Source organism: Peromyscus eremicus, chromosome 2 (genome assembly GCF_949786415.1).
Source record: "Peromyscus eremicus chromosome 2, PerEre_H2_v1, whole genome shotgun sequence".
In the NCBI taxonomy this organism is placed as follows: domain Eukaryota; kingdom Metazoa; phylum Chordata; class Mammalia; order Rodentia; family Cricetidae; genus Peromyscus; species Peromyscus eremicus.
This window is the reverse complement of record NC_081417.1, coordinates 18,814,698-18,840,061: the sequence shown is the minus strand read 5'-3', so window position 1 is coordinate 18,840,061 and position 25,364 is coordinate 18,814,698. Positions and strand designations below refer to the sequence as shown.

Sequence of the window (25,364 nt, the reverse complement as noted above, 5' to 3'; positions counted from 1 at the left end):
CATTAAAATTCAATTACATAGTAAAAATAGAGTAGTTGTAACTAGAAAAAATATCTTCAGAGGCAGCAGAAACCCATAGTGGAAATGAACAGTTCTACATAGAAAATCCAGAAAGTATGCAAACTAGACACCAGGATACTCAGTACATTGAATTTAATCAGCGAGTACACACAGAATATGACATAAAACAGCAGTTTACTAGAATAATTGTCATCTGGAAACACATGAAAATAATTTAGAAAATGGGCTAAAGTCATATTCTCTGGCAGTAGACTTCTTGGAAATACAGACATAGAATCAGACAGATTTCTGTGTCATCTGGCTCCCTTCCCATGTCACCAAGCCAACTTGAGTCAAGAGTGTGGTTTCTATTTAAGCAGTAGACATGTCACTGATCAATAAACTAAATTTCTAGGGAGAATGTTTTATACTAAAGCCATAATTAACTAACTATTGATATTTGGTGCTTCAGATGCAGAAGCACATCCCCTCTACTAGATGGAAACAGCATAGAAGTACTTTGTGGGGCAGTCCCATGATTATTTAAAATAAAAATGCTTGGCTTGTCTTGAGCTCTTCTTCCACCCAGTGACAGATGTGCATTTACACATCTGACACTAGAAGTTTTGAGATGAATCCTGGTAGAATTTTTAGGGACATCCAAATGTTCAGCTGCATTTATGAAAGCAAAACCATGTTAGATTCATTTTTTAAAATTGATTGTACCGACTGGCCTAAGCATGGACTTTCTCCCTTTCAATTATCTGGTTACAAAAACTGTACATTACAAACAGTATAGAAACAAGCAGAAAAGAATGTGCCACACATCCTGGATAATTCTCTATATGCAGTAGAATTTACAGATATAAAAGAAAATACAGCCTACTCCTTTATAGCGCACAGTTATGTTTTTAGATACAATGTATCACTAGCAAGTGGTTGTGGCCACCAACTCTAGTTGTCTCCAGCAGAGAGAATAAGAGCAAGATCTGTTCGGTACAGCTTCCCTCCATCCGACAAGGCCATTATGTTCTTCTTGTATGTAGTAATATTATTAACATCCAGTTCCTGTATAGGACATAGATAGGATTGTAATCCAATTAAATATGGAAATTAGTTAACCACTGGCCAGTGATAAAATGAGAGAAACTGTTTGTTATATCAACTCATTAAGAAAAGATCTGAATTAAATTCTTTTACAAATGGGAATAAACACCAGGTTGTTTCTAACCCAAGCCTGTTTGTCACAGTTTACTGATTTGTGCTGAACTCAATTTGAATTAAGAGTTAAAGTATGCTCTGCTCCTCTGCAAATTCTTTGAGTAGATTTCCACAACAGATGTGTGGCCATTTCTGGGTAGTTCCCTAAAGCCTGATTAGGAAATAAGTTGCATGGCAACTGAATTACCTGTTTGTTCTTCTCACACAGATCTTTCAGTAAAGCATCCAGCTCATTTTCATCTATGTATCCGTTGCCATCCTGAGGGAGGAGAAATAAAATAGTACACATTGGAAGCAACTGCAGTCCTCAGAAAACCCTCCTGGCGAGGGTCCTAATAGGGTGTGTCTTGCCCCTAACACAGCTCTACCACAGCTGCCAAACAGGTGAGTACTTACACTAGTGAAATAGATTGACATTTTCAAAGGATGAAAATGGAAGCATTGGGCTGGTAAGACGGCTCAGGGGCTAAGACAGGCTGTGGTGTGCTTTCCCTCCACAAACAAATAAACAACAAACAAACAAACATGAAAAAGGCAGCAGTTTCTGATTTCAAAATATAGTCCTCAGCTACAGTAACTAAAACAGTATGGTAATTACTTAGAGACTGGTATATAGACTAATGGAATAGAACAGGGAGCTCAGGAATTGGTCCATATGCATAGAATCAACTGATCTTTCACTGGGAAGCTGAGTGTAAGGGCAAGGATAGTCACTTCAACAAAAGATATAGGGAAATTGTGTATCCACATGCAAAAAGGGAAAAATTAACTTTCATATGGACAAAAATTAACTCAATGCAAATATTTAAATCATGAAGATATAAAACTCTTAGAGCCAGGTATAGTGATACACATCTTTAATCTTAGCTCTTGGGAGTCATAAGCAATGGATCTCTATGAGTGCAAGGCCAGTCTGGTTTATATAGTGAGATCCAGGCCATCCAGCATGGGGGCCTGTGTCAAAACCCAAACCCAAACCCAAACCAGACAATATAAACAGAAACTACTCCTAAATATAAAATAGTAAAAGCTTTATGACATTGGTCTTAGCATTGAGCTTGCGGGTTATGAGCCCAGAGCACAGACAACATGAAGACAGCAGAACTCAGCCTAAAAGCTGCAAGAACCATTCAGAGTGAAAGGCAACCTGAAGACTGGGCGAAGACAGCTGTAAACTGTGTATCAGGTAAGGCACTAATGCCTTACGTAAAGGGAATGTGATATTAAAATATGTAAGGATGGGCTAAAATGTAAACAGATACTTTTTCAAGGAAGATATAAATGTCTAATCAGTTTATGAAAAGGTGATCAATGTTATTGACCATCACAGAAATGCAATGAAAACAAATCATTTCACAGCTGAAAGAATCACTATTATTTGACAAAGGAAGGAAGTGTTGGTGAGGATATAAAAAAAATTGGAAACATTTGTACACTGTTGATGTAAAATCAAAATGATACAGCAAGATAGTAATGATGATACCCCAAAAGAATTAAAAATAGAACTAATATATGATATAAAATAATCACAATTCTGTTATTTTTCCTCAAAAGACCAGGATGTTGAAGAGATATTAACACTTCATGTTCATGGCAGTGGTTTCTCAAGAGCTAAGATTTGGAAACAACCTGATGTCCATTGATAAGTAAGTAGAAAAAGGATATGTATAAGGAGATCGTAAATGCACATACAACACAATACTATAATAAAAATGACACTCTGTAACGTGTTATAATATAGTGAACCTTGAGAACATGCAAGGGGAGATAAGCCTGTCAGGAGGGTAGTTATGGGAATACACTTATAAAATGTTTTTAAAATAATGAAACTAGAACAGGTGATGTCAGGGAAGGGAGAGTTGAAGTGCACAGTCACTCGTGGGTGTAAAGTCTCAGTTGTGTGAGGTAAACCAGTTGTACAGATCTTCTATGCAGCCTTGCTTCAACAGTTAATAAATACTATATTTTATACTTAAGGTCTTAAGAGGATAGATTTCCTGTTAAACTGTTTTTGTAAGATTTTTTTTAAAGAAAATAGTTTTACCTGATCATATAACTCAAAAGCCTTATTGAACTCTTTCCCACACATTTTGATTCCCTAGGAGACAGAGAAGAGAGGTTCAGTTAAAACATGATGTGTATTTCAGCCTGTTTTTCTTGACAAATCTCCCACCTTTTGACTTTTTAAGAAAAACATTACTTATTGTAGAGAAAAGCCAACTACCTGGAATTTAAGAAGGAAATTTTCCTGCACGGGTAGCAACCTTTTGAGAGAAAAACATTATGTTAATAGGCTGGAGTTTTAGATGAGAGCCAGTTTATTCTAATACTGTCTGTGTAACCCAGAAACTTACCTGGCCATCTCTGTCAGCTCAAGCTTTCCATCATTATTTGAATCAAACAGTTTCAGCTGAAAGACATTGCCAATGTTTGGGCCATTGAGTTATAAATTATTGAATGAACAGGACAAACATTCAAACATCAAACATCTTGAGTTCCTGCAATACAAGCACTCTAACACTGAATTGCACCCTCAGCCTGTTTTACATCTTTAAAGCAAAAAAAAAAATTCAACAAAAGCAGTAAGTGGATAACATGACTACATTATTTGGAATAATTTCAAATTGTTTAATTTTCCTTCCTTAACAATACTTAACAATACTTCCTAACTGGATACTATACTTACATATCATATACTGAGGTATGCTCACACATAAATATCATTTAGGAAACATTTACATTTTTAGAAAGCAGGAAATATTGCCATAATGAAGATAATGCTAATACTAAATATGCCAAATGTAGCATATCTCTCTCTCTCTCTCTCTCTCTCTCTCTCTCTCTATCATCTATGTATCTATATCTATCATCTATCTATCATCTATCTATCTATATCTATTGTCTCTATCGTATCTATCGTCTCTATCTATCTATTTATCTATCTATCTATCTATATCTATCTATCTATCTATCTATCTAACTCTATCTATCTATCTATCTATCTATCTATCTATCTATCTATCTATCTCTATTTATCTATCTCTATATATATCTGAGAAAAGGGCTATGGTTAAAAAAAAGTTCATAGAAGTTTAGAGAGGTCCTTCAAAGGGAAAAAGAAAGGACATTCTACAGTTTGATATGGTCTAAGAATTCTTTGTGGGAAGCAGATCATTTTTTCAGGGTTCTGTATTGACACGGCACTTTACAATCCATTGACCATGAATTCTAATGTTGTTGTAATGTCTGCCAAGATACTGGACAACTAGATCACAGAGCTTCTTGCCCATAGGGAAATGTTTCCTCCCCTATATATTTAAATTTTAATTAGTTCTTGATTAATTTGCTTCCTGGATTGGAACTGGTTTATGACATTTAATCAGATCTACTAGGCCAGCCCAGCAGGGGGAAGCTCCCATCTGAGTCGTTTTTTGAAAGGCAGCTTCAGATTCCTACCTGGAAAGGCAACCTTACTTTAAATAGAATCCCTTAAGACTGAGACAAACTAGAAAACTGAAATGTGGGTTACTATCCACTTCCCAAAGAAAGGGCCAGAGAGAGCTTAGGTCTTGCCTTCATGACGCAGCAAGAGTGTCATCCCACCTGTTTGCTGCTGCTGCTGCGAATGGAACTGTACTGAGAAGTGAGAAGACCCAAAGCAAACCTCAGTGGCACTGAACAGAACAGGAACTCTAGAAGATTGTTCCTCAGCGTACCTCAAAATCTAATACAGCATAGAAGTAATGTTTTATGACTTATTTACTTAACCCATGGGGTAAGAACTCATAATAACTTCACAGTATGTAGAGAAAATATGAACATATATATATATATATATATATATATATATATTGCTTGTTATCTTGTAATATTAACCCTATAATGAGTTAAGATTCACAAATTACTTTCCTGAGACAGAGTAACTTTATGAATTTTTGTTTTGTCTAGAACCTCATTAATTTATTTGCATTAGGCATTTTTGAGTAAAGATTTTGTGGCTATATTATTCATATTTTATAACAAATCTTGTTTATACAATTATCAAAACATCAAGCTTAAGGTGTGTCTGGGTCTCATTCATAGTGCTGATTCAATATTCCAAGATAATAAAAATAAAAGGGAAAGAAACTCATTTTAAGCAATTTAATGAATAAAGTAACAGTTTTTGTTAAACACCAGAAAAGTCTTTAGTTTTCTAAACAATGGTTAAAAGCAAGTTCAGAATTTCTCAGAACAAAGGGTGAAGTCACTTATACTCTATGTATAACATGTAAAAGCTGTATAACTTAGCAATACAATTACTCTGGCTTTTAAAGAAAAGTCTCTGTGAGAGATAAATGTGATGTAGCTTTATCAGAAATGCTCATCTGTAGTATGTGATATGCAAGCTTGATTTATTTATTTCGTCCTGGGTAGCCTTGAGACTTAGCAAGAACACAGACAATGTGTTTAATGAGCTCTTGGCTAAATCTTTACCAGTTCAGTCTTACCATGAGGTCTGTGTACTCAGCTAGTTTTGTATCATCCACGGTCTTGTTTGCTTTCTCTAGTAGGTCCTTTAGAAAGTTCTGTTGAGAAAAAGAGCACTTAGAAAATTTCATGTCATTGGTAATATGTAGTCTGCAAGAATACACCTGGATGAATGCAAAGAAAACTCCTATGGTAGAACCAGGGGAGGAAAGGACTTTGGAAGTCACATGGGCCTTGTGGCATCCCAATAATGAAATTGCCTTTGCCAGACACAACACCGGACTCTTTCTGAGACCTGATTTGTCACAGTCAGAGCTGTGCTGTGCTCTTAGGATTGCAGTCAATGGAGGATGCTGATTGTGTAATGTGAAAGGATCTGAATTAAAACCTGAAAAAATCAGTCCAATGGATGCTTCTCTTCACCTGTATTCATTTGATCTTCCTGTTAGAAGTGTAAGGCCCCCCTTTTGTACCTCTCCAACGTGTGTGAAAAATGTTCAGCAAGCTAGATGGAAATACATCTCCAATTTAAAATGCAATTCCTGCTGCACCCTGGGCCATGTTTTCCTATTTGCAGCCAGTGCTATGCTGTTCTCCAGATGGCCTGGTGGTTAGCAAAAAGGCATCACAGGATCTATAGGATCTTTGTTCAAGTGCTTCCGCTGACAGCACAGACTACAACAGTTGGTAACATTGAATCCTTGAGGGACATATGAATCACATTAAAACAGAGATTAATGTGGGAAGGGTGAAAAACGATGATTATTAACTCAACAGTTGGAACTTGGAAGTGAGTTTAATTTTTGTTTTACAGAGATAAAAGTTTTACAAAGCCTTGCCATATAAATGTCAGTGTGAATGCTGAGGGTTGTAATAGCCTTTCGTTTTCTCCACTGATGTTCATTTGTAACTCTTTCACTTCCTCAGAAAACGAATTAATGCAGCTAGGGAAACTGAGCAGATCCCATGCCCAGAAAGTCTCGGAGGGTTGAGTTCTTTAGCACTTTTGGCAGTACTCTGTCTCCTTTTTAAAAGCTCTGCTGGGATGACTTGCTTCCGCTTTTTCAAGGAAGGGCCCTTTCTTGGTTTGATACATTTATTTCCACTTTGAACACTCTGCTTCAGATCCAAAGTGAAGCATATATAAAATTCAAAGTTATCTGGTGGGGGTGAGTTTTATTTTTGAGCCTTCTGAAGTTTTTTGTCAGAGATTAATTGGGCTAAAAAGCCTCATCAGACACTGAAATGGTGGTCACAAAAATAGACTTGGAGAAACCTTGGGACACTAGGATTCAAAGTCATGTCTGAGATCAAGCGGTGTTTTACTCTATTATGGATCTTAAAATTAGCTTTCTTTCCTTAAAATTAGCTTTCTTGAAAGATCCATTAAAAAAGAATGCCAACTTATCTTCAAAATTCTCCAGGGAGGAGGACTTCTATTTAGAATTTCCTTTCTGAGAATAGAATTTAGAACAAAGAGAGAGACTGTGAGAATATTTTGAGGTCAGTATTGAAGTGAGCTAAGGTTTTCATTATGTACTGTGATGATTTTTAAAAAATCATTCTTTTAGTCTAAAAGAACAAAACCACAATGGCTTCCCTGTCATCTTGTGGAGTTTAGTTGCAGAGCAGTTTCTAAACGATACTGTTTTCAGGAACTTTATATCAAAAGTGTCGGCATTTTAAAGAGACTGCAGTTGAGTCTGTTACAGCAATTGCTCAGTGGTGCAAATGTACCAGTCCAATCTCTAAAATTCTGTCCTTCTTAAACCATGTCGAACTATGATTAGGAAAACAATGCATCATTCTCCCCACAAAGCAGCTGCAGAAGCAGCTCATATTGAGTGAAGTTTGAGGTACACAATGGAGTAGGAAAAAAGTTATTGATATTGGTGGAAACTCTAGGGCCAAGCCTAGGTTCTCTTCCTAGGCAGGTGAGAAATACCCCAAGCTGTCTGAACTTCTGTCTCCCTACACACTGGGAGCCATATTGAACTGCCTTGCAAATTTCCTGAAGAATAAACGCTGAGATACATTTCAAAGGCAGTACTATGTGACATAGAAGGCACACTTTCAGGTGCTGAGCAGATATTAACTTGCTTCCCTTTTAAAAATTAAAAACATTACTTTGTGAGTGTGTGTATGTGACCGTGCGAGGGTGCACAGATGCTATGACATGCATGTGCAGATCAGAGGACAGTTCTCCTTCCACCACGTGGGGGCCAGGGAAGCAAACTCAAGTAGTTGGGCTTGCTTGTGGGTGCCTTGACCCGTGGAGCCATCTCGCTAGCCCTTGCATCCCATTTAATCCCTCTCTGTTCTGAAGTTAGAAGAAATGGGCCTTTCTGACTAAGCAGTCTTCTGGTTGGCTGGAGGAAATGAGGTGGACGGTGTGTTCCCACTCCTGAATTGAGTGCAACACCATTTGTTATGCTTTGCATTTCATAGAAGGTTGTGCAGAGTCTTAGACTCCGCAGTAGATCCGACACCACAGTGTCGTTACCCTTGCTTTAAAGATGAAAAACGGTAGAATGACACGGTGATTTGTCCTGAGCTTATATTTGATTCAGATTTCTTTTCCTTGTATCCCTCTCCCACATGACCTCATTACTTCTCTGAATTGGTGATTTATTTTCAAAATTTCAGTTTTCCACAATCTAGTTATATAATTTATGTTGTTGACAGGCATATGCTATGTCTAAGGACATGCATGAGTCTAGGATTAAACATTACAGCCCTGTGTCTTATTTCTGTATGGCCTTCAGTAGTTCCTTAAATTTTTGCAGGCTTTTTGTCACTAGGGTAGTGCTTATCCCATATAATATATGCAAGGATAAAATAAATATGCATAAGGAAGAACACATGTCTCTGTCATTTGTGTTTTTTGAAAGAAAAATATATTTAAGCATTCAATTTATAAAGTAAAATTTCAAACTTCAATGGAGAGTAGCCTATCTAGTTGGCATAGTCAGCTCCATTTGTCTATCTGTCTCTGTGTGTATGGGTGTCTATCATCCATCTATCTTATGTAACAATTTAGGTACACCACAGAAAATGCTAATTTCTTGCGCTGATGAGCAGAATCTCAAGAAGGCCTTGAAGTCTGTCTTTCGATCTGGTATTTCGTTAATGATGTGAAGAGTGGGTGCAAATGTGCCACAGCTCAACGTAAGTTTCCTTTGTGGGAGGTTTTTTAAAAAGCTGTGAATCCCTCAGCAGTTCATGATTGCATCTGGAAGGAGCACGCTGGGCCTCAGCTTTGATTCACTCACCTTGAGTTCCTCGGTTTCTATGAAGCCGCTGTGGTCAGTATCGTACTTTCTCCAAGTCTACAAGAAATTCAGAGACAGAAAACCAGATTTAAATCAATCAGTCATGGAACCCACCAACTTCCATACTTTCAGCACCTGTCTTCAGGGCAGATGGTTTTTACCTTCATGAATTCCTCGCAGGACTTCAGTTGCTGGCATCGGAAGAGCAGCAGGAAATTCTCTTCTGTGGGTAAGACATGAGCCAGCTGGAAAGATGGAAAAAAAGAGCTGAAGAGCCTGGAAAGAGGCTGGGCCAACACCTGCTGCTTCAGTTTTGCCTCAACATGCTCTGTGAGTAGCGATATTGACTGAGAGAGCAGTAACAGATAAACATCAGCTGACTAATAGGTTCGGAGAGGACAGCCATAGCTCACTTTCCCTTTCTGGTACTTTGCTCCTGCAAAATACTAAGGTGCTTTCCAATACCTACACCCTGCGGACCTGGCTGCCCAGCCAAAGAGACGGCTGTGGGGACCACTTTTCATCTGCTGCACACACATGCAGATGCACGCTGCATAAGGTCTATGCCATCGATCCCGTCTCGGTTCCAAAGAGACGGCTGTAGGGGACCACTTTTCATCTGCTGCACACACATGCAGATGCACGCTGCATAAGGTCTATGCCATCGATCCGGTCTCGGTTCCAAAGAGACGGCTGTAGGGGACCACTTTTCATCTGCTGCACACACATGCAGATGCATGCTGCATAAGGTCTATGCCATCGATCCCGTCTCGGTTCTTTCAGTGTGCACAGGATGGCACACACTATGGCTCTAAATTTCATGTGAAATGAGAATTTGTGAGGAACATGCATAGAGGTGAAAAGAAGGAAGAAAAAATATACATGTCTAATTCTGGAGAGCAACACAATGGAGATGGACCAAAGGCAACTAACTGCAAAACAATAGCAAGAGATAGAAAGACACACACCGTAAACAGGGGGAATGAGACAGTAACAGGGACACTCAAATCGTGATCTCTGCTCAGAGATGCGTTGCTTCATTGCCTGACTGTGACTTTTCCCCTTAGATCTCATTCCGTAACTTCAACACCTTCCCCTCCCTCTCTCCCCACTTCTCCCTCTGTCCCTCCCTCTCCCCCATCTTTTGAGGGATAAAGAGCCACCGATCCCATTTTAAGACTAATATCATCTATTGCATGTGGAGAAGGAGGGAGCGGGATTGATGGCTTCTCTGCTGATGTGACTTCTATTTCTGGCTCTGCTGCTAATGAGCTGTGGTCCCCAGCAACTTCCCCAACTGCACTGGCCCTTAGCACCTTCATCACTAGAACGAGGTGAAGGAGAAATGAATATCCCTGGCTCAAGATGTGTGCTGTTGGAATTACTGACTCTTCACCGCTAAAGAATGAATCTTCATCTGCAACGTTTGACTAATTTCCAGCAGTGGTTGAATTCCCTAAAGTACAGACACGAACCCTTATCCTTGGTACGTACACTTGAAACCTGTCTAGATCAGATCTACTTAAATTTCTCTTACATATATAGCCTCATTTCTCCTGAGAAAGTTTTATGTGACCCCAGGCATATATATATATATATATAATATAGACAAACAAACATTTACTGATAATAAACAATAACAATCTAGTTTAAAATTATTCTTTTATATAATTTTACCATTTATTAAAGATGAACTCAAATTGTTTGTTTTTATATAAAGATTCAATCTTGGCTGGATGTTTGATACTGTAGGATACAGAACATCTCCAATCTTTTAGAATTGATCTATCTGTGACAATTCCATAAAGTACAGTATAATTGTCACTGCTGTGAACAGTGGCTCACATAAATATGTAACATAAAATGGCACTACCATGTTTTTACACCATTACAGAAATTGTTAAAATTCTATCTTGATCCCAAACTAGAATTAATTTAACAATTTTTTTTGTGAAATTCAATTTGACAACTCTAACAGAAAATTTTAAAATCAAGTATTGTAACATAATACAAAGAATAATTTGCTGCATGCTGAGGAATAACAGGGGGAAAACATTAGAAGTCTCTGTTTTCTACAATTAAGCGAGTACGCTTCTCTAAGATCAGAACACTTCATATGTACAGAAACAGTCTACGATTGGCAGCACACACCAGTCCTAGCTGGGGGTTTCTGGCAGTGTTTGCTGGTGTTGCGTGGTGTGATGCATGTTCAGTGCCAGATGAACATGCGTGCTGAGCACCAAGGGTGTGGTAAAGGTGAGTGCTGCCAGGAACGCCTGGGATTCACTACACTTCTTCATGTGATTTAATTTTTGTTTCATGTGTGCTCAGAAATCTTTTACTGTTACCATGTGGTTTGTGACCCCATATAGGTCACTATCCTCAGTTTAAGAAGCTGGGGTTGAAATTAACATTAAGGTCAGAAGATATCCTAAATGTTAAACTAAATCATGGGAAAGATTATCACGCCTACTTAAAAATTTCCCACCTTTTAGACCCATCCAAGTTTGAGGTTTAATGTAAACCATCACCTCACCCTATGTGCAAGCAACCTCATCTTCCTTATAGCTGTGCAATATGTCCTTTAAAGTATCTTGCTTTTAGATCTTTGAAAAAAAAAAAACCAAGTTACAACAGTTCTGTTCATAGTCTTTACGTATGGGGTTAGTGAAAGGTGAAAGACAAAATAAATAAATCTTGATGAATATTTAATATGATCCAGTCATATCTTTTGTTTTTGTTTTTGTTTTTTGGAGACAGGGTTTCTCTGTGTAGCTTTGGTGCCTGTCATGGATCTCACTCTGTAGACCAGGCTGGCCTCGAACTCACAGAGATCCACCTGGTTCTGCCTCCCAAGTGCTGGGATTAAAGGCATGCGCCACCACCGCCCAGCCTCCAGTCAGATCTTAACTGGAAGCAAACATCTTAACTAGAAGCAAATGCCACTAGTGTGGGTAGATGATAATGCATTTAAAGGTGAAAATAGGGTTTTAGGATTTGCCAGTAATTTTAGAAATTAAATCAGGTTTTGGTCCATAAATACACTTATATCACTGTAGTGTGAGATCTCTCTCTCTCTCTCTCTCTCTCTCTCTCTCTCTCTCTCTCTCTCTCTCTCTCTATATATATATATATATATATATATATATATATATATATATATATTTTTTTTTTTTCAGGTATCTTAGTACTACATTCAAGTCTTGTCTGTATAGTTGATTTCTTTACCCATAAAATTCTGCCCCTCAGAAATAATATAGTTCAATAATAATTCAAAGCACAAACTTTTGAATTGAGGATGCTGAGATTGAGCTATCTGCTCTGGTGACTTGCAGACTCTGAAACTCAGTTAAATGTGATGACTGCTAATAAATTAGGCCTGCACCATGCTCCTTGATTACAGTAGTAGGATGAAGTAGTAGGATGAATTGGCTGCTCCTTCTGTCTTGGAATGCAAATGAAGCAGTTGTTAGTGATTGCTACCAGTGGCTTTGCAAAGCCACGCTTCTTTCTACTCATTGAAATCTAGAACTCATTTTCCCTGTGACCTTTTCTTTCCTTTGCATCTGTATGTGGGCCCCTAGTAGAAAGTTTCTGTAAACAACTTTCTTTATTAAAGAATCATTAGTGAGTCCCAGAGAGCAGCTCTCCACTGAAGCTAAGGGGGAAGAGAAGAAGTGAGAGGGAGAACTTGGCATAGAGATGGTCTTCAAAGAGAGGAGAAACAGCCATTCTCCTAAAGCCCAGTGTAGAGTACTAGAGGCATTCTGGAGAATGCTTCTAAGAGGGAGGAAAGATTTATCCAGGAGAGGACGGGGACAAAGAAGTAACAAAATAGAAATCCTAGGTCTTAAAGGTCTCATCAGTGATGAGACAAGTTGACCAACAGAATTTGATGGTAATGGTACATGTTCAAAGGTTTTGTGTGATTCCAGAAGTCTGTTCATGTTATGTTATGATTAACACAAGCACCTGTTTAGGACTGGAATAGCCAATCTCAACTTTTCCTTTGCCTCTTGGTAAGCAACCTTTAATGCTTGGAGTGGATCTCTTTCAGTCCATTTCAGGAGCTCAGAGAGTTTCTCATCGGCATCATATGCCCATTCAGAATCAATGGAGCCCTGTATGCCAGGTGCCTAGAACACATGCTTATGATTTCTTTTAAAAATAGAAATATTTCATTGAATTGGTCTAGAGTCAACAACTTTACTTATATCATTTTCTATATTACTTGAATTTTATAAAATATCTGTTGCTTTAAACTAAGAAATAATGATTTCTCTTAAAAAGTATACTTCTGAAAATCCATCAACTATTTAAAAATAAAAAAGGAAAAGAATACACTAGAAAGTAATGATTAGATGTAAGATTAGGGAAATTTATCCATCTTTGTTTTGTAAAGTTTATGTAACTCACATAAAGAACAGAGATTTCTATAATGTCAAATATAAAGAGAGTTATAGTCTCCTCCTCTCCTCCTTTTGTTTTTTTTCAAGACAGAGTTTCCCTGTGTAGCCCAGGTTGTCCTGGAATTCACTCTGTAGACCAGGCTAACCTCAACTCAGAGATTTGCTTGTCTCTGTCTCCTAGGTACTGGAATTAAAGGTGTGCACCACCATGCTCACTGTTCTTTATGGATAGTATAGATGTATATTTCCTTGTGCATGCTGTTTTGATCTTAATCATAAAAAATATTGATTGTATCTATATACAAAATGTTCTTTTTAAATCTCATTAAACTATTAATATTATACTCACTATAGTACTAGCTTACTTAAAGAACAAATGAATTTTACTGACATAAAATATCATTGTAAGACCAAAACAGCCATTTAAAAAGCAATGCATGTGTATGGATGATTCGTGACTGGGGTGAATAAAAACACTTCCTTCTCAAGGTGAATTCTACAATGTGGTGGTCCTGTGCTGTCTGTTGGTCCTCTTGTCAATGTATAGGAGTCATTATTCAGTCATTATTTAAATCATTATTCACATGGATGTGGAGATTCTCCATCTGTAGCAGTTAAGACAAGGTCTAGAATGTGCCAAAGGTCTTTCACAGAAGATGCTAGGTAGGACTGCGTTATTCTTAGATTTGCTAAGTCACTGATGTCCATAGAAGTTCCCAGTTCTGGTTTCAAGACTGTTGGTGATTTGTTAGTCAATGGATCATCTGCTTTCCCTTTCTTCAACTCCCCAATCTTTAATGTCAATTGCAGAAAAAAGTAGAGTGAATCAAGGGGGTGAATGGAAGGCAAGACAGACAGCTGTGTGTACAGACAGAATCCCTTAGGTCTTGTGGAATTGGTTGCTTGGCACTGAAAGTGGGGAAGCAAACTTCTTTCTGCTTGCCTCTGTCCTTGAGGATATCATTTACGTTTTCACTACTGTTTCTTTGCCTAGCAACTGCATCAATAAATATTTTACTGGTGCAGTGAATGGTGGTAACTGTTTGTCTAGAGTCAGCTGGAAACACATGGAAGTAAAGTTCCCTTGGACATAATTCAGCTTATTATGGGCTGTGAATAGGGGCTGGGGTGGATAATGGGAGATGCTACCCAGAGCTGTTTCTGGTTCCAGGGGCTTTGCTGTGCACTCAGCTGCCCCTTTGAGGAATTGTATGGGCTGACGATACCTGCACCTCCAAGGTATCTCATGGTTAATCCACACCGGAGTGTGAAAGTCCTACCCTCTTAGTCAAAATCTGGGAAATCTCTGAAGGGCACTCCCACTTCAGAGCTCATTCCAGAGAAAGTTTCTGCTAAAGCTTTGTGGAGGCCCAGCATCCTTCAGAGCTCAGGCCTGCTGTCTTTACTCTCCTTCTGCAGGATATGATGCCCAAGTACTTCCCAACAAAATTCAGGTCTGTTATCAGGGAACTCAATCCTAAAGGATTTTCATTTGCATTCTTTGTCATTTCCTTTCCTTCCCTAGAATAATATGGAACCCCTGCCTTAGCTTTAGAAAGGGTTAAGATCCTACCCATGCCTTATCTGGCCATTGAATTCTAGGCCACTATGTCAACTGCTGGTAATTCATAGTTCCTCCTAGTAAGACTCTTACAGGAAGACAGATAATTTCAAAATTTTTTCCCTTAACAATTTCTATGCAAAGGATAATTACAAAAATAAAACAAAATGATACATGTTAGAGGAGTACCCATGGAGTTTGACTTGATAGAGAGACAAGTACCTAAAACAGATATGTCAACATGCACAAGAACAGAAGTCATCAAATTTAAAGGCAACTATGTGACATGTCACACTTCCTAAGCACATTAGACAAGGATTTATTTTCACATTTGAAAATCGAAGGAGCATTTTTTTTTTCCCGCCAATGAGAAGTGAATCCAGGGAGTGTGGAAGGTAAGTAGTCATGAGCTTAAAAATATTTGAGTTTAATAACTTGAATTTAATAAATTATGTAAGAAGGAGAAAGAAGTTTTTGGCATTTAGAACAATAGAGTAGGGTTTTCAGTAACTCATTTCTGTATTTTGTAACAATGCCAAATATGCATACTAGGTTTTTACAGTGGTCTGTTTGTTTGACATGGATTATCTCATTTGACACTAATGCTCATAACAGGCATAAGAAGTTGTTAGAACATGGTCATGTTTGCTCATAGTCCAGGAAACAGATATTCTGAGACTATTTTTATATAACTTGTAGTTTGAGACAGTGTTGAAGTCAGATGGTCTATTATTGATTTGGAGACATTCATCCCTCGCCACTAGCACCCTTTACTCAAAACAGTGTTTCTAATAGCCCATTTTAAAAAGTCTATCCAGAACAAAATTTCAAACCCATTTTACCATTAATAAGTTTCCTCAATTCTCAAATAAATAAGTACTCTACCAAAAAATTAATAACTTTTCCCCAGGCTAAGTGTATACACTTAAATCCCACTGTGGAAGAGAGGAGGAGACGGCTAGAGAACTTTTTGCTTCCCTTCGATGGCTGGTACAGTTTTTAGGTTAAAATAGCTTTTAGATCTATTTTTTTCTGTGCACGCACTGACCTGGACAGATAGAACACTAAGTCTAGAGAGGTTGATAGGCTCCCACACATTGCCCAAGGGAGCAGAGGGAAAGCTTAAAGATTTGACATCTAGAAAAGGAGGCATCTGTGTACTTCATGTGAGACCTAGCAAAGGGAATTCCATGACCTGCTAAATCATTCAGTCTTCCTCCTTAATTATTTTAGTGGACCTTCTTTACAACAGAACTATACTAGTCTGAACAAATTTAGAACATTTCTGACTGCCATGGTATTTGCTAAGTTGTCTCAGATTTTCAATGCTCCTCTTTTGAATTTATATTAACATTCTTGTTATTACTGAACCATCTTTATGTGAAATTTAAAATCTATTAAAGTCATTAAATTACCAAATTCAGAATATTAGACATAGCAACATTTATTTCCTTTGAATATGTTTAGGTAAAAATACATGTTATAGAAAGTATCAGTTTACTGTATCAGGTCAGAACATTGATAATTAAGTACTGAATTTTCCTTTCTTTTAATTCACTTGGGTGGCCCCCCAGGGAAGCAGATTACTGGATGCATATTAGTTTCCTTTGATTAGACTTCAATGAGTCCTGGGGTCTAACTATTAAGTGAACTTAACACACGAGCCAATTCAACCCCTTTCTTCTTTGAACACTAAGGCATAGTGTACTTGCTAAGATGAAGGGGACTATAATGCATTTGGAAAAAGTGGGGTTTGTGTTCTTTTATAGTTAGCTAGGCCTTTTATATTGGAGTGCCATATTATATGCAGGATTTCTAAGCAAGTAATATCACCCATCAAATTGGACACGGGATGAACTGCATTTAGCACAACTTTCTGGTGATACTAGAGGGTGAGCTGTGAGTTCACACATTCCCCGCTGTCTCCCTGTTTTCTGTAACATTTTACTTCTTTTCCCCAGGCATGCATCAAGACTCATCTTTTCTCGGCTCTTTCTTAGCTACCCTGGACATGCGTTATGAACTCCTGCAGCCATCTCCCTCCTGTTCTTCCATTTTTAAATTCTCTTCTCTTTAGCAAATCTCTTTCAGCTGCCTCCTCCAAAATCTGGGTTAGTAACTGTTATGGGGGCTCACAGCTACACAGTGCACAGTGTCGCTAAGCTATGCTGTTCGGCAGGTTTGCTATTTCCTCTCTCTCTCTTTTTATCCATCTCCTTTTACTCCAATTTTTTCTTTATGAATACACAACCCCTTCCTTCCTAATAGTTCTCAGCTCAAACTTGCAGAGATTTGTGTTTCACCGTATCTTAAAACAACACATCCGCTGAGGGCCAGCTTCTTGCTGACATTGAAGTTGAAATGTTATGTCTAAAATGTTAAGTTAACTCTGTCACACATGGTATAACCTGGATCCATCCATTCTACGTATATAAAAATGTAACATTTTGTGAATAAGTTCCATGCTTATTCATACATAACCCTGTAACACCAAATAAGTGACTTATAATAAGCAACTGAGTCCACTGGAGTGCTTCAAGGTGAAATTGCTAAATACAGGATGGTAATCTTCCTTCAACTAGAATTAAAAAGTGTTCCAAAAGCTGAAATAGCCAGTTTAGAAAAATCACTGATATTAGACTTTCAAACTAGTTTTGAGTAATTATTTATCTCATTTCACTTATATTTATAAACATAATTTTATTATTCTTGTCTGATTAGTCGGCCTCTATGGCACCTGTAAGTTCAGTGACTATTATCTATTTATACAGTAATGAGTTGCACACAGGCAAAAGGGGAAAGGGTATGCTCCAGGGAGAAATTTCAATTACACAGATAATAATAGTATGTCCTTCCTTCACTCTATTTGTAGGAGGTGTTTAAAAATATGTGTGTTTCAAGCTGGCACCACAAGTGTCCTAATAAGACCAATTATTTGAAAACCAGGTTAATTTTCTGAATCAAAATTGAATTATAACAATTTTTGAAGGCCAAGGCACCTCCCAACTGAAGAGACTAAGAATGTTTTATGAACATAATTATGATTGTGATATTTAATATTTCAAAACATGATCTTACTTATTATTCTAGATAAAGCTTTATACTAAGTTTTTTAATAGGTGGCAGAGCTAAACACAGCTGAGATCACCAGTAGGAATAAGGGAAGCAGCAACTATTTTGAAAATTGAGAAAAAAGATGGGTAAATAATTAATTTCCTTTCCTTGATTTATAGGCATAATAAGATGTCTTTAAGAGCAAAAGTCATTGTCAAAAGGCAAGATTTGACATTCACTATTTTAACTTCTAGAGATTCAAATGTGTACCTAGACTGTGAAGTGTTCATTCACTGTAGGAAAGTTATTGTGCCTTTTGATAGGGCCATCTGTCAATCTGAAATAGAATTTCAAAAACCAGGAAGCAGCCTTTTGCCATGATATCTTTACAGCACTGAAAACATTTGATTTTAAAATATTACAGAAAAGTTTACATGGTTAAATGTTAACAAATTAATTGGGTACTCAGCTGCTATGTTGAAAAGAGTGTGGGGTGGGCAATGAGAGTGTGGGATGGGCAATGCAGAGCCCAGGAGAGTGTGGGGTAGGCAATGCAGAGCCCAGGAGTGTGGGGTGGGCAATGCAGAGCCCAGGAGAGTGTGGGGTGGGCAACGAAGAGCCCAGGAGAGTGTGGGGTGGGCAATGCAATGCAGAGTATGCTCACCCAGAAGATCGGATTTGCTTGTTCCAATAGTGTCAGTGACAGGAGTGTGAGAGAGACTTAATGTGTCACTTCTCAGTTTGCTTTATAATGCTTTTAATTTAGGATTGGGACTACATTAAACTCAACAGCCTCTTCTCAAGTTTCTGCCATTTGAATCTGATGTGTTGAGAGAGAAGATGCTATATTGACATTGAATGGCTTCTATGCATGAGTTATGCTTGACTTAAGATGACTCGATAAATTTCAAAGTTGATGTTCATTCATTAAATCAGACAAATGCATAGGTTCCTTACCTCTACAATTCCTATTTTTCCATCATCTCTCTGCCCATACTGATCCACAAAGGTTTTCATCTCAGGTGATAACTCCTAAAATTATAAAAAATTAGGTAAGATGTGTGTAAAGAAAGTTCTTGTAATGTTGTTAATAAATTACTGCAAAGAAAAATGAAAATTGAAATAGAATAGCTGTTAATATACTTTTAAAATGTTGCTTTGTAGAAAGTTTTCTTTTTTTTGTTGCACAGACTTGTCTTATAACATTTCCTTATTTTAATATAATATCTTGTATTGGAGGTAGAGTAGTTATTTTGGCCTGGACAAGTAAAATATGTATATGTAGAAGAGTAGCCCAGTTTGTAGGTAATGAATCTTTCTGGCTTGAAATAGGTGTATATTCATCACATAAAATTAGAAAATTAAACGTTGGGAGAAAAGTGTGAGAGGAGAAAATGGCTTGGCAAATTTGTGTTTCACTAGGAACTGACAATTCTGAAGACCATATTTTAGGGCATGGATTAAACGTGACTGATCTTTGCCTCTCCTAGGACCATAGGAAACAATTTTCCAAGCTGCCCTTGTTTTCACTTTCCTCAAGGTATTCCTTTCCCACATATTTTGTATAGTAAACAGTACTTTGGAACGATAAATGCTATCTTCTTATTTGACTTTCCACACCTCCAATATGGTTATTCTTTTCTTTCTTTTTTTTTTTTTTTTTTTTTTTCGTTTTTCGAGACAGGGTTTCTCTGTGTAGCTTTGCGCCTTTCCTGGAACTCACTTGGTAGCCCAGGCTGGCCTCGAACTCACAGAGATCCACCTGGCTCTGCCTCCCGAGTGCTGGGATTAAAGGCGTGCGCCACCACCGCCCGGCTGGTTATTCTTTTCTATAATCTCTTTACATATCGACATATTAGAAAGCTATGAACTGTAAGCTATCTTAGTTTTTAACACTTGGGGCTCAAGCAAAGCCCAGTTAAAATGTCTCTGTTACATGAACTGATCTATTTAAAATAGGTCAATTCTTACTAATAACCTATTCTATCTCCTTGGGAAAGCAAATTAAGGCCTCAATTTTCACCACACTGAACAAGATGGCAGTGCCAACCTCACTGTAGATTGCTGGCCTAATATAACCTAAGGGCCACATTGAAGCTCTAAAGCATTAATACCAGCATTCACCCTTTAGAAATAATTGTAAATATGTAGTAGAACTAAAGTAGCAAGAAACAATAAGTTAATTTAATTACATGTGGTCCTAAAAGAACCCTTCTACTATAGATAATTTTCAGTTTGCATTTATTAATTTTTGTTACAGAAACAACTATAAGAAAATGAAAGTGTCTAGCTCAATAGTGTCAAGCATGGGAATATCAGTCCCAGATTTTTCACACATATCTTTAAGTGAACAAAAACAAAGTCTTCATTGTTAAGTGTTAAAATTATGCAATCCTGCTAGTTCAAGAAGCAGACTTGATATTTAGCTTGGGAATTTTCTGAGTAGCAACTGGGTTGCAATATATACTTTAAATAATGAGGAGCATGTATAATCAGCACCATCAACTGAAGACTTATAGAGATAAGGTTAAATGTAATGATGAGACATTGTTAAGTGCAGAAGGATAGTGATTTCAGAAATGGTATACTGGGCTATCATATTCACTTGGTGGAAATGTGAAATTTCACATTATTATGATGAACCAAATAAATGTTTCTCTCTGTCCTTCTATGTCAGGAAATGAGAAGAAGTCTGGTTTATCAGGTCAGCATGTGTTTTTTAAAGAAAAGAAATAGGTAAAAATAGGTTTACAGCTGTAGATAACTAGAATAAATGAAATGTGGCCAATATGTATGAATTCTTAATCTAGATCTTAATTCAGATTTTTAGTTATCCAGCCAAAGCCTATTACATAATCTATAAAAATACTCAGGTATCAAGGTATTAACCAACTTGATATGACTGTATGCTTGTGTGAAAGATGAGTCTTATCAAATTATAATTTAATTACAGCCTCTTATAGACCAAAGTTAGGTTCTAGTCCGCAGAAGAAAAATAAGCTTTAAACTCTGTAACTCCCACCTGAACTCTGTTTTGTTTTTGATTTTATCTTTTTAATTATATATATTTACAAAAAGCAAAAATGTTAAAATGAGGAGGAAAAAATCCGTAAAAAACACAGAGCTCATGAATATTTGTATTTAGAGGATGGAAGTAAATCTCAATATTAAAGTGACCTCTGGAAAATTAAAATATGTTCATTTAGCTGTTAGAAGCACCATTCAAGGTTGTAATTATAGTTTCTATGAAAAAAAGACTTTCCATATATATTTAATATATTTTAAGTGAGAAAGAAAATTACTTTAGTATTATCGGCTGAAGACCGGTTGAACCATAGTGATAGTATTACATGGTAATACTATGTAATGTATGGTAATGCACAGGGTAGAAATAGGGCAAAGTGCATAGAAGACATTTTTATTTGATCTCATTCTATTAGATTACACTGTATTAAATCTGAACATAAGAATCCCCAGAGCATGATCTGGTTTAAAGTCAGTCTGGCATGATTTTAGCAACTTCATAATCTGCTTATAATACATCAGAGTACATTTACAGCCCTGTGGGATTCCTTCTAATATGTTGTATAGGGATACTTACTATACAAGTTATATCATAGACAGAACAACAACAAAAACAACAAAAAATAGTCCTATTAGTACATCACCCCCCCAGAACACTAGAAATGGTGGCATGCTGTATAATATCTAGGGATGATACGGATAACATCTTTAATGTAAAAATTTCTTTGTAATCATAGTCTAAAAGACCAAAGACCATTAACATTTAATTACTCCAAATCCAACATTGCTTTCTGAAAGGCAGTCTTACATAAATGCCAACAGACTTATAAAATTCTCAACCTGTTCTCCTTTATACAAACATCTCATATGCTGACTGGATACATTTTATTTTTATGTTGACATCATCCTTTCCCAACAAATAAATGTGGCCCAAAGGAATTAATTTATAACCAATAATTATCATTTGTTTAACCAATGGCTTAAGTCAAAACCATAGCTTACTTTAAAATCACTATTAATAGTTTATCATCAGAATTTTTCTTTCTATAATACCTTGAATTCTTAAATGTTTTGTTTTATTGCTTTCCTAATTTTGGGGGTTTTCTCCAACAAAAAATGAAAAACGTTTCTTGCTAATTTTCCACTCCCACTTACGTTACAAGTTGGTTATCTTTTTTCAGGGATAAGGGTGAAAGCAAGCTGTTTTCTCCTGTCCCCCCCTCCCCCACAGCTACACCGACAACGCAGCAGTAATTGGCGTTAGAATCTGCAGATCTGCTCTTGGCCACCAAGGGGCAGAAATGTATTTCTACCCCTAACTTAGCGTCTAGAAAAGAGAAGTTAGAAATCACCCAACCAACTCAGGGGTAGAGAAGTGGATCTGATAAAGGGTTTTGCACATCGATGTTTCCTTTTAAGACCTATTAAGGAAAGGATCAGTATAGAATATATATGTCCGATTTAAGACAATAGGGATTTTCTCTTTAGACTCCCCCCCCCCGCGCGCGCACACACACACACACATACACACACACACACACACACACACACACACACACACACACACACACTTTTTCTCCTGACGCAATTTGGAAAGATGTTCTTTATCGCCTTTCTTAGTAAGTTTTTACTTTCGCCCATGAAACCTCTTTCATGAAACACAAGAATAGGTATGTTTTAGGGTTGAAAGGTCCTTCACAAACCCAAGCCTACCAATCCAGCCTTCTTTCGCGCCTGCAGGAGCTCCTGGATCAAGTTCTGCAGCTCCTTTCCTTCCAGGTAACCACTTCCTGCAAAGACAAAGAGGCACCCAGGTGTCAGATGTCTCTTTCTAAGTTTCTTCTCGGTTCTTTCCGGGACAGCTGTCCTGGGAGGCGATGTAGCCTGAGCCCTGATTAATCAATCAGCAATGGGTACAGCCGCTGCAGCGTTCCCCTTCCGAGGTGTCAAACTTCAACCACACTGAGGGCCAAGGAGGAGAGTGGGGTTACTGGGGACAGTCTTTGAAACTTTTGGGGGACAGAGTTTCCCCATTTTTGCGCTCTGTCCTACCGTTGCTGTTCCTAGAAAGGTGAACGCTTACAGCGTGGGGGTGCCATACAAGCAATGTAAACTTCCAGGGTGATGGGTCTGCAGCCAGGCAGGGAGGCAAGATTAGGCAGGGTGATGGAAGGAGAAAAGGATGGTTGAGAGGAAGAGGATCAGAGGAGGGAAAGATCAGGGAAGGAATGCGAAAGGGTCTTGAAAGGGTTAAAAAGAAAATAATCACCGTCAGCGTCGAAATGAAGCCAGATCTCGAAAAACTGCGAGGCTGTGATCAGGGATGACTGCAGGTGGGATTCTGCCATGGTGTAGCTGCGAGTCTGGGGCACTGAGCGCGAACCTCGGGGCGAGAGGGCAGCACAGGCTGAGCTGGGCGCGGCGCGGCGGGCGCTGTCCGCGGTGCTGCTCCGTTCGGGCGTCCTCCGGAGTTCTCTGCACCCCGCACCCAGTTCTCAGTATATATCCCGCCGGCCCCAGGCCGGGCCACGCCTCCTCCTGCCTCCCTTTCCTAGCTCCCGCCTCTTGCTCTCACCAACCTTCTTCCCCTCCCCTCCAGATTTCTCTCTTCCGTGGAAATAGCTGGAGCTGGAGTTTCGGAGTCTAGGAAGCAGCAGGTGGTGGGGATCCCTGGCTTAGACTCGTTTCTCCTCACAGTCCCCTGGTCCAGGGAGACTCTTATCCTCACTTACCTGGAAATGATTTGATTCTCAGATGGAAGGGAAAGCTGATGGAGGGTAAACCACGTTGGTGGTGATTATGTCTGCTTATTATTTATCCAGGCAGTTCAGTGTTTGTTTGAACAACAGCAGACTGCTAGGTATTATTTTAATTTGATTAATGTATATAGTGAGTTGGAAAACCTCAACAATTCTTCATCTCATGCTAACGAAGACCGTCATGTGGCTGTTTGAGATCTGAGCTGTCCTTACAGACCAGAAGATGCAGGATTATGCTGCTTTTGCTGTTGTTGCTTTTTTAAGTTTGAAGTAGGATTATTAAAACGCAATAGAAATAACTCATAAAAATTTAAGGTGTTATGAAGGAAGCGTGTTTAGCAACACCATTAACTACTACTCCCTTGACTCTTACAAAGTGCAAATTGAGGGAAAGGTAACACGTGCTCGCCAGGTAAACTGGAAACAGCCTCATTCACTGACTTTACCACCCGCACCTCTTTTATCTCTGGGTGAGGAATTTTCAGAAACTGGAAATCACTAGAGGTGGAGAAAACCACGCAGTTACATGCTACATTTGGTATTTTAATATAACAAATGCTGTATTTGGATTATCATTTATATTAGTATTTCTGGGTTGTCTATCTTTTGAGACCTTATTGTCTGCTGAAAATGTGTCCCAAGTGTCTAGTTACAGTAACACAAAAGCAAAGAAGTGTCATATAAACTTTCAAAACAAGCTTCACATTTTTCACCTGTTATAATTGAGTGTGAAAACGTCCACATGTGTGTTTCTGAGACTGTGAATCTCTCCAGGAGTGGAATTGTGAGATTTTATGAAATCTTTCAAAACCATCATTTCAAGTAGGAGTATTTCACTTGCTCTTCTTCTCCATATGGGTCTTGTGGTCACAATACTCTATAGTTCTATGAACATAAATTATTTTCACTCTCATCACTTGATGAGACTTCCACATAAATCTCAGGCTTACATTATACAAGAGGCAAGTTAAACTCTAAAAGACTAACAACTTTACATTCTTTTATGTAAAAGGGTTATATACATGCCCAATCACTTATACTTTCATTTATTCAGTGAACACATATTAACACCTTTATGTCAAGTACCCTGCTACATGCTTGAAGTAATAAAGTAAAAAGCACTGAGGCTTAGTCTTACTATGATGTAGTCATATAAATAAATGTGACAGGGCATTTTGATACAATGCATGTAAGTTACTTTTGAGCATAAACCTAATTTCCAGGGAAAACTGAAGCTCAACTTAAGCAGCCACATCCTCACACAGGAAAGCCTCTTCCGAGATAGACACTGGGGTCTAAGGAGAAACAGTCATGAGAATGAAACACCAACAGCTTGGACAGGTTTATTTTAGTTCCTAGAAAATTAATTATTAAAATGGTCCCATTTGTTTTTATAGTTGTGGACAAGAGCGTTGTATGAAAAATAGGCTATATAAACTGGGCTAACATGGAAGATAAACTTTGAAGATCACAGAAAAATCACAGCGTTTGTAGAACAACTTGAAGAGTCATTATGATCCTTCCTTATTCTGATAGAGATGATAATGTCTAGACTTTGGATACATTTTAAACCAAAGGCAAATGTTACAAATTA

The 25,364-nt window shown here is 37.9% G+C and overlaps 1 protein-coding gene across 1 annotated transcript; it reads right to left on the bottom strand.

Moving 5' to 3' along the window:
- Positions 1-201: 201 nt before the first annotated feature.
- Positions 202-23,463, bottom strand: Calb1 (calbindin 1). Its single transcript, XM_059255654.1, has 11 exons — positions 23,281-23,463; positions 22,725-22,801; positions 18,945-19,019; positions 9,125-9,208; positions 8,964-9,020; positions 5,712-5,789; positions 3,576-3,631; positions 3,446-3,485; positions 3,266-3,319; positions 1,409-1,480; positions 202-1,068 (listed from the first exon to the last, which is right to left on the bottom strand). Exons 1-11 carry the CDS (start codon positions 23,357-23,359, stop codon positions 955-957), a joined length of 786 nt encoding a protein of 261 aa, XP_059111637.1. The 5' UTR covers positions 23,360-23,463; the 3' UTR covers positions 202-954.
- Between the last annotated feature and the right edge of the window lie 1,901 nt (positions 23,464-25,364).

Coding starts and splice junctions, on each gene's coding strand:
- Calb1 (XM_059255654.1), bottom strand. CDS start 23,359: ATGGCAGAATCCCACCTGCAGTCATCCCTGATCACAGCCTCGCAGTTT. Junction 9,021..9,124: donor CCTGCGAGGAATTCATGAAG/GTAAAAACCATC, acceptor AATTTCTTGTAG/ACTTGGAGAAAGTACGATAC. Junction 3,632..5,711: donor CTGAGTACACAGACCTCATG/GTAAGACTGAAC, acceptor AATGTCTTTCAG/CTGAAACTGTTTGATTCAAA.